Here is a 10,292-nt window from a genome sequence, read left to right on the forward strand (position 1 = left end):
TTTGAAAACACCAAGTCATCAATATCTCATAGGCTAATGTCTATGTGATAGGGTATTTAGGGTAGATATATATTTCAAAATAACCGATCCCAAATAATTGAGAAAAAACTTGCGATGATAATGATATTCGTATTCTAAAATAATTGAAGAATAATAATATTCGAAATACCAAATGGGTACAGTTTCTATAGAACCAAAGCTCTAAACAATCAAAATAAAGTGCAGCTTCAAATAGTATCGAGAAATGTGTTTCGATAATGAAAATCTCAGTGATAGCCTTAAAATATATTTTTATCTTTAATTATACAATTTAAAGCTTCAGAAATAGTATAGATCGAACCAGTGTTTTAAAAATCGGCGAGTCGAACCAGACTCGCCCGGTTCAACTCGAGAACCGGCACAGGCTGTGTCGGTTCCATCATAAAACCGGGAACCGCCGGTTTCCATCCGGTTCAGCCGGTTCACGCACGTGCTCTCGTTCGCCCGTGCGAGCTCACACGTGCGCACGTGCAAGGTTGTCGATTCACTGTATAAAATCGGATGGTGACGTCATGTCTCGGTATGTATGATGTTTCCAAGGGTAATTGGGATATTTGTCTTAAAAATAAAGGTAATTTTCGATATTGTTGGACGGCAGTACCACATTCATATATAACCACGTGTTACCCCATGCACCGTTCGCTCGCACGCTGTTGAAGAGCTCAACCTCACATCTTTTATAAACTTGAAAGTCGCTTGATATTTCCGATGTGGGACAATTCCCACTTGCCTTCAACAGCGTGCAAGCCATCGTCACACAAGCCATTAATTATTGCAAGCCATTATCCATATGTGTAGCGTTTTAATTTAGCGTGTCAAATTAATAGCACTAATAAACGGCTATATAAAATTAAAAAATAAATTAATAGCACTCATTAATTTAGTGTGCCAAATTAAAAAATAGCCATATAAATTTTTTTGATGTTTATTAGTAAAATAGTTTTTTCGATGGGTTTTATTACAATATTTTATTTTTATTTTTATTTTTTTGTAGCTATTGTGCATATTGCCGATAGGATTTTTTTTTGAATTTTGGCATCCTTATTTTTCATTTTTTTGGGTAAAGTTATTTTGAATCTTTTAACATAATTACATTAGAATTTATTGGTCGTTTTATTTTTAATTTTAGTCATATGATATGGAAGCCTCTTCTAATAATTTTTTAATCACTTTTCAATTAGATAATATTCTAAAATATTTTTAATTTGTTATTATTTGTCTAATAAAATAATTATAAAATGTAAACTAATAATTATAATTTCAGTATATAATATTATAATTAATTAAGTTGTAATAATTTTGGATTATAGTTAGTTAGGTTGTAACAATTTAGGTTTTTTTAGCGGATTAGGGTTTTTCGCCAAAACAAGATTTTAATGGCCATTCTTTCATTGATTAGTCTACACTTTATAATTGTCCATTTGTAATTATATATTTTATCCATGATAATTCTATGATTTTTTTTTATGTGATGCAAATTTAATATTTAATTTAAGTTTATACAGGGAAAGAGCATCTCAATATATACAAATTAATGAGAAAAATGAAAGTTGATAATATAGTATCCTCATTTCTTATTGGATTCTTAAAAAACAACATGTATAAAGAATTTTAATCATTTTTTTGGATTTTTTTAAAACTTTAATCCAACCTATTCAGTCGATTCTCGATCCGGATCGCCGATTCGCCGATCCGAATCGGTTTTTGAGATGCCCGATCCGGGTCACCGATCCGCTTTTTAAACCATTGGATCGAACAGATCTATGAAAGTTTGAAAATCCTGAAAATTGACAATCCAAAAATACATTTCAAAATGCATCATTTTCTAAACATAAATCCATTTTTTCTCATGTCCATACATCTTAAGGTCGAGATGATCAATGAAGATATTTAGGTATCAAAACAACCTGTACTTAATGAAATTTTTGAGATGGGCTCTATTTTGATGGTTTAAAGCCTCAGCTCCATAAAAAACTTTTTCAATACATCATAGGCAAATATCTCATACGGGCATTTGGGGTAGATATTCGTATATTATTATTTTGATAGTACTAATATCTCCCATTATTAAAATGCAAAATTAGAGACTGCACCTTCAACATTTTCTCACGTGGCAATGCCCTATGTGGATAAAGTGGATAGGTGAGGTCTTTATAAGGTGTCAATCTTAAACAATGACATGAAAGTGCACCTCATAATCTGGTTAAAAGATATATTTTTGGTGTCAAAACTCTTATATATTTATGAAATTTAAAACTCCAAAAATAATATAAATTTATTAATATATGAAGACTAAAAAATCTAGACAGCCTAAATAATTTATTACAAAATATACTATTTGTAAGGCTTAAAAATAACTGTTCTTCAATGTCCATACATATTGAAGTAGAGATGATCAATTAGAAGGATTGTCAATAACAAAACAACATTTTCTCCTGGGGTTTTGAAGTACACCTTACTTCTATAGTATAAGGTTGAAGCCTTGCACAAACTTTTTCTGTGGACAATGAAGTAGGTGAAATATTGAACAGTGCACCTTGTAAGTTAATTTCCCTCAAAAACAGTAAAGAGATGATATAAACAAGGTAAAATTGCTGATGTACACAGAAGGAAAGAAAATAACAAATAGACACCAATTACACCTGGCCAAGCTAAAAAAAACCCTAAATCACCACTCTCATCATATATACAAAACCCAAAGGTCAGATCGGTGCATAACCAATACAAGACAAGATACATGAGAGAGATCATAAAGACCATAAATAAACAAGAGAGGCCCAGAGAGAGAGAACCATAAGACAAAATAAAAAGGGACTAGGAAGAAAAATAAAATTTAACAAGACAGCCTTAATCCAATAAGGAGGGTGAGACATGAGAAAGAATGGAGGAAAGAGGGGAAAAACAAATGCAAGTAGAAAAAGATTGGGGGGGGGGGGGGGGGGGGGGAGAGAGAGAAGCAAAAGGCAAGGAGATAGGAAGAGAGACAACAAATGAGTGAAGAGGGCTAATCACCAAGAAAAGGGCCTCGAACCCCCAAAGGGATTAAGATAATATGGTCCCAAAACAAATGAAAGACAAACAAAAAAGTGCACAAATGGAAGAGACTGAGACTAGCAAAACAAAAGAGACACACAGAGAGGGACCACTAAACAGGATAAAAAGAAAGAGGGGAGGACCACCAAACATGAGAGAGAAAGAGGAGAGAGAGGGGGCCTTACTCAAGAACAACACAAAAATTACACATACAGAGACTCCAGAACCATCAGCCAGAGAGCACGGATGGAAATAGCCCAAACCCCAAAATGCAAACAAAAAAAAAAGAAGAAGAAGAAGAAGAAGAGAGAGAGAAAGCCCCAAGTTCCCCCCTCTCTCTCCCTCTCAACCAGCTGATACCCCCCTTTTCCTGCCACCTGAATTCCCATGAAACAACTCATTGATCAAACCCTCAATCCCATCTGCACTATACTTCAAATACCTCTCTGAGTGCCTTTCTCCCTCCATCTTCACTCCATACCTCCCCAAAAATGATCTATAAGCAGGCACCACAATCTCAGCCACTGAGATTCTGAGCTCCTCTCTCACTTGCTCATCAGCAGCTGCCCAGCCTCTCTGAACTCTATGTAGCTCCTCAAACCCACCATTAAAGCCCCTCAACCTCTCCTTTATCCACTCTTTGTTGACATTCCTTGTAGCATGGCTGTCGGCTCTGAGCCAATTCAGAAGCTTTCCCCATGAATTCCTCATAAAATTTGTATGGTTTTGCCTCACTTTGGCTCGTCGTTTCCTCATCCATTCGTCACCCAAGAGAAGACCCATCTCTGAATCTTGAGCCTTTTTCACTATGTATCTCAAATTGTTCATGAGAAAGAGAGAGCTTAGAGCTTGATCTTTATAGAGCTTGGCTTTGGTCTCAAGACTGGTTTCGAGGAGCTCCATGACCCATTGAGTTCGAGAGGCAAATGGGGGGTCAGCCATCGCCTGAATATTCGCTGGAAAATCGAAATCTCCGGCAAAAATCCGGTCAAGAGATGGCCTATAATCACAGGCAAATCTCAGATAGTTCATCACATACCTGGTCAGAGGGTGGAGGTCACCTCCAGGTACTGGAGATCGAGCTGAATCCCTCTGAATTGCTGCTTCAAACTCCATAAAAATACCTCGAACTGTTTCCCCAATTCGTCGAAAAATGGCCATTGCATCTGACTTTAATGGGGCAAATGGCTCACCTGCAAACATAGTAAGAATTTCAGGCAAGAGATCAGCCATGGCCTCAAACATGTCTAAAGCTTTGAATAGCTTTTCAGGAGATCGAATTCCTATAGAGACTGCATCTGCGAAAGTGAGCAACTGGGTCATTGCTCCTCTGCAAACTTCCATGAAGCAGAGGTCAGAAACAGGGGAGGAGAGATAACCTTTTGGGGAAGAAAGAGAAACACATGGGCTAGAGAGAGAAAGGTTTGCGAACACTCGATCACAAAGGAGCTTCTCGCTAGGGAAAAAGACATGGATTGAGACCTTCATGGCCTGAACCCATTTCACTATGCTGGGCTCCAATTCCTCCCACCCCATCTTCTGAACATCTTCGATGCTGAGCTTCTGAAATCCTAACCTGAGAATGCTTTCTTCTAGGAATTCCCTTCTCAAGCTACTAAAGGCATGGCAACACTCCTTCCGATAGCCAGAAGAGACCATCCTCTTTGCAATTTCATGGAGCTTTGAGACCACTGAACCAGGCAAAACATCAATGATAAAATTATAATCTCTCACTGGTTTAGCTACCATGATTCCTTCGACCTCCTCATCCTCTGATGAAGATGGAGAAGTTGGGTAAGATGACCTCTTTTGATTGCTCTCAAATAACCAGTCGGGATCAACAACCTCACCATTTGTCTCCATTAAAAGCTTGAACTCGTCTTCTAACCTGAACATGGCCTGTTGCATTAGGGTTTCAGCCCTGTCTAAAAGAGAAGAAAAAGCTCGGCTCTCTGAAAGCATCGGAGCCCAGTTTTCGCTAATTGCCTGCAATTCATCAATGGATTCGAAGAAAGTCGCCGGAAAATCACCAGACTCTGGCCAAATTGGGCTTTCTCGGGCGACCCAAGAGAGGATTACCTGCTCTAATGCCTGTATGGATCTCTCGAGCTCGAAAGCCTCTGGTTCTTCCTCCTCTTCTAGCTGTTTTCCTGCCATTTTTTCTCTTGAGAACCTGCGGTCAAAGGTGGAGAGGATCTGTAACATGTCGTCTGTCATGGTATCTGTACGCCCAAGCGATTTCACTATGTGCCTTGCCGTTTCTATCACCTTCGCATCGCCATTATCTGCCATAAAAGCTCCCTCTCTCTTTCTTCTGGTTTTTCCTAGTTTCTTCTTTTTCTTCTATGGTTTTGGGGACTAGGGTTTTTTGGGTCCTCTTCTTTTGGGCTGTTCAACCCATGTTCAACAAGAAAAACAAGGATTTTTACAGAGAAAAAATCTAGAGGTTTCAGACAAAATTTAGGGTTTCTCGTCTTTTTAGAGAAAGAAGAAGAAGGAGCGTTCAGAGAGAGAGAAAAAGACGACTGCTTTCGGTCGTCTCAGGACTGGTTGCGACAACATAAATGGACGAGGAATAGCCTTCGAATTTGCCCTGTAAGTTTTCTAAATATCAAACTGAACCCCTCTTGGTTAAAATATAGTACATCACCCAATCTTTTTTTAGAATGTCCAAAAGACCCAGACAGGAAGACGGGCCGCTTCTTAAAAAAAGACTATATTGTTATTAGAAATCGAGTGTTTAAAGATATATAACTATATAGGCATAAAGTCCAAGTAATATTGAGAAAGACCCATTCTTTAAGCTTGGGGATGGTAAATATGGAGAATGTTATTGACCATTAGAGGTGTAATCGGGTGGCTCGAGATATATTATTAATTGGGTACAAAGTATAAAATAAAATTTTTCAAATGTTATGACATATTTTAACACGTTAGATTTGGATGAAGTTTCTACATGATTTAGGCTTTATGAGAACAAAATAAAACTTCATCTCAAATCCTCTTGCCAATGGAAATTTTCATGATAAATCTAAATCAATTTTCAACACCAATAGTAAAACTTGAAACTTAATAGATGGGACAGATATTGTGGATCTATGAAGTTTGGGTATATCATAAGGTTTACAAAAAGTCATACACCCCTATTGCTTTCAGATATCGATCAGTTATTGTTCGTTCATGTCCATTCCAATTGGTCCATCTAGTCGATGTCACTTGGTAGAGAGTAATGCAATAAATAATCCACTTCAAAAGGAAAGGGCAGTATGTTCTATTTTTATGGTGAAATAAAGGGTTTAGATAATTTGTTACAATATCTACAATTTTTAGAGTTTAAAATCCATTTTTCTTTTCACATCTAATATTTTCAAGCTGAGATGATCGAAATAAAGATTTTTCAACGTTTGAATTGTAATTTTTGATGAAATATGAAGTAAGGCTTTACTTATTTTAGTAGAGCTACAGCCATGCAAATCATTTTCGGTTAGATTTTATATCAATGACTGTGTGAATGCAGCCTCTTTGCACCAAAAGTAAATAATCTTATGCAAAATTGGGCAAGACAAATTCTTGATTTACATATTACAACAATAAAATTAAAACTATCTTAATAGTACTAATAAAGGAGCAATTGGGCTTCAAAAGACATCCTTAGCCCCATATCGCGCCTCACCAGCATGGGCACAAACTCGCTGATTTGACCCGTTGGGATAATGATCCTTATCTTCCTAGGTTTTTGGGAGATTTAAGACTCGAAATTTATTTATTTTTAACAATATTAAAACCTTCTATTGAATGAGCGCTTAGAAAGCGAAATTAAAGCATTAGAAATGGACAAAAAAGATAAATAGATGCTGACTTTTACTAGGCGATCAGCTGCGTCATTCGCCTCTCGATAGATCGAGGAAAACAGATACCGGGGTATAACAAATATAATAATTTTCCAACAAGAAAACATGGAGAGACGATCGAATTCTTTGCTCGTCCTTACACCAATTCTTTGCTCGTGCTCACACCATTTAATGATATTGAGGGACCCCTTTCAATAAGGATAGTTCTCCTAATTTATTTGCTAAGAATAACTTTCTGCCCTTGTATTAGCGAGCAAATTTCAGCTTGATTAGCCGATGAGGCCTTGCATAAAAGAAAATAACGGACCCCTCATGGTTGCTAAACAAGTTTCCTATTCCCTTAGGTCTCAGGTTGCCTAGGGAGCTTCCATCAAAATTGAATTGGAGAGGGTCCTCAGGACGCGGTTTCCAAACAGAGTGAAGACGACAATTATGACTTGAAATTTATCTATAAATACAATAAATCTATTTCTCCATATTTGCTTCAGATCTATCAATTTGACGCTTAAAAATTAGTGCAAATCTGAAGATTCCTAAAAATTCATGTGATCAAAAATAAAATTACAAAATAAACCATCTTTTTTAGGATAGTAACACTTTTCCTTGCACCCATTTTGGTTTTTGAGGGATTTAAGACCATAAGCACATCCCAAACAGGGTTGGCAATTGGGCAGGGCTACTCTTGCCTGACCCTAGTCTGGCCCGGTCTAGACGTGGCCAGACTAGACCTGACCCACTTCGGGTCAGGCCAAGCCTAATAAACTCAACAAAGGAAAAAAAAAAAAGAAGGAAGAAAACACATGGCCAATCCGGGCCTGCCTGATGGCCCTAGTTTTTCAGGGATTGCTAAGTCTAATCTCAAATTATTGCAAATCCATTTCTAATTTCTACTTTAGATTAATGAATGCAAAACTTAAAAAAATGGGGTAGACATGATTATCTTTGAAAAATTAAAATAAACCACTCAAAATAAAACTGCAAAATGAACCATATTTAAAATTCAATTTTTTTTTTTGAAATTTATGATCGTGGTGGTTTGACTGTTAACAAGCACATATAAACCTAACTCTTTTAAGGTACAATACAACAATACTAATTTTAGAACTAAGATTGCGATGTTGTACACCTTTCATTTTAATTGGATGGTATAAATTTGACTTGTCCTTTAAAACAAATTCAAATTTTAATGTTGTCTTAAAAAAAGACCATATAAAATGATGTAAATAAAAATAGGGTTATTTTAACTTTTTTATTTTATTATTCTTTTGTTTTTATTTGTTAAGAATAGGAAGTGAGCTTTGATAATTAAGGGGATGGAGGATTGTGGTACATATTGTTAAGTGGGAGGATTTTGTGAAATAGATTAGGAATAATGAAAGATCATGTGAGAATGAGGGAGCTATTTTGGGGAAGTGGGTTCGATGAAGAGATAAAATAGGGCGATAGCATGTGAGGAGATAAGGAGGAGATTTATGTGGAAGTTGGAGAGAGAAAGAGATAAGGGAAAATGGTCCAAGACTTTTAGAGAGATAAGAGAGTTTATTTATTATGGATTTTTTATTTGTTTATTTTTTCTGTAAAGTTTATTTAAAGGGAAACGTCCTATTGTAAAGAACAAGGTGAATGAGTTCAGTAAAATTTAGTCTCATGAAGAGATTATTTTCTGGGGTGGATTCAACCTTGAGAGAAGGTATATTCCCTCGACGTTTACTTTTTTTGTTATTTTTTTCTGGTTTTATTTTCTCCTTGCATCAATTGGTATCAGAGCAAGTTAGATCTATAGATAGTAAGGAAGAGCCAGAAATCCTGTTTGTTTTACAATGCCACCAAAAGCTAATCAAACTGATCATGCTCTTGCTAATCAAGCTAATCTTGCTCCTGCTATGGATGATCGTTGGGGACAAGCTATAAAAATTTTAACTAAAGCCCTAGAGGATATTCGAACTGAAGTACGTGAGATGAATCAATCATATAACGGTTGGATTAGAGGATGTTCGAACCGAAGTACGTGAGATGAATCAAGGTGTGAGATGAATCAAGGCTACAATGATTGGATTAGAGGTTGCAATGGTTCAATAATAATATTTCTCGTGAAGAATAGGAGATGCAACAGTTGGATCATAGGGTGCAACAGTTGGAGAACAATGTTCCTTGCGAAGAAGGTGTTTGCAGTCACATTGATCTAATCTTGTATCAGTAGTCCCACGACAAACCCAGGGTGTTAATTTCAAGCGTAATGAATAAATTTACAAGCCAAATCCGTGTCCAATAGAGCGACCACAAGATTTTAGTATTAAAATTAATCTCTCAAAATTTTATGGACAAGGGTGTTCATTGATTGCAAATGGTGCTTCTTTAAAGCTGGACTCTTCGAACACAATTGCAGACAAAGATTCTTACATCAGTCTTGAAGAAATTGAAAAAAAAAAGTACCAAAGCTCATGGTGGGACTTCATCATTAACTTTTGAGAAGGCCCCTAAAATATTTGATTTCGTGGGACTTCATCACCAACTTTTGAGAAACCTAAACGATTTGAGTTCAATAAACTTAAGGTCAAGCTTCTCCCAACCCGGGGAGAATGATGCAAATAAAATTAGAGTTATTTTATTTTTTTATTTTATTATTCTTTTGTTTATTATTCTTAAGAATAAGAAGTGAGGTAGGATAATTAAGGAGAGGGAGGATTTTGGTACGTATTGTTAAGTGGGAGGATTTTGTGGAATAGATTAGGAATAATGAAATGTCATAGAGAATGAATATTTTGGGGAAGTTGGTGAGATGAAGAGATGAAATAAGGAGATAGCGTGTGAGGAGATATGGGAGAAGATTTATGTGGAAGTTGGAGAGAGAAAGAAAAACGGAAAATGGTACTACGCTTTTAGAGATATAAGACAATTTATTTATTGTGGGTTTTTCATTTGTTTATTTTTTCTATAAAGTCTATTTAAAGGGGAGAAGTCCCTATTGTAAAAAACATGTCGAATGAGTTTAGTAAAATTTGGTCTCGTGAAAAGATTATTTTTTGGGGTGGATTCTCTTGCCGACCTTGAGAGATGGTATATTCTTTTTACTTTTCCTTTTTTTGTTTTTTTTCTGGTTTTATTTTCTCCTTGCGTCATAAAATCTATATCATCCAAATAAAATGACAATGCCCACCACACGCAACCTATATTGCAACCTCATATAAACTTTCTCCTTTTATGTATTGGTTGCATTTTAAGGTTTTTTTTTTTTTTTTTTTTTTTGAGAAACTATGGATTTTGAAGAGTTTATCAAGCGTTACAACGCATGGTATCTTTGGTAGGGTTAGGTTACTTTACTTTGACCCTGCTAGAGCTTTTAGGATGCCTTCCGTCGGCTGTTCAGAT

The 10,292-nt window shown here is 36.2% G+C and overlaps 1 protein-coding gene across 1 annotated transcript; it reads right to left on the minus strand.

Moving 5' to 3' along the window:
• Positions 1-2,583: 2,583 nt before the first annotated feature.
• Positions 2,584-5,703, minus strand: EXO70B1 (exocyst subunit exo70 family protein B1). Its single transcript, XM_088874423.1, has 2 exons — positions 4,452-5,703; positions 2,584-4,265 (listed from the first exon to the last, which is right to left on the minus strand). The coding sequence occupies exons 1-2, from the start codon at positions 5,362-5,364 to the stop codon at positions 3,418-3,420; spliced, it is 1,761 nt and encodes a 586-aa protein (XP_088730549.1). The 5' UTR covers positions 5,365-5,703; the 3' UTR covers positions 2,584-3,417.
• Positions 5,704-10,292: the final 4,589 nt, after the last annotated feature.

The sequence above is a fragment of the Amborella trichopoda genome, chromosome 8, assembly GCF_054954075.1.
Source record: "Amborella trichopoda isolate Santa Cruz 75 chromosome 8, AtrichopodaSantaCruz75HAP2 v2.0, whole genome shotgun sequence".
Classification (NCBI taxonomy): domain Eukaryota; kingdom Viridiplantae; phylum Streptophyta; class Magnoliopsida; order Amborellales; family Amborellaceae; genus Amborella; species Amborella trichopoda.

Excerpts from the sequence above, each read along its gene's own strand:
- EXO70B1 (XM_088874423.1), bottom strand. The coding sequence starts at position 5,364 with ATGGCAGATAATGGCGATGCGAAGGTGATAGAAACGGCAAGGCACATA. Across the intron at positions 4,266-4,451 it reads TTCTCTTTCTTCCCCAAAAG|GTGAGCCATTTGCCCCATTA; the intron begins GTTATCTCTCCT and ends CTATGTTTGCAG.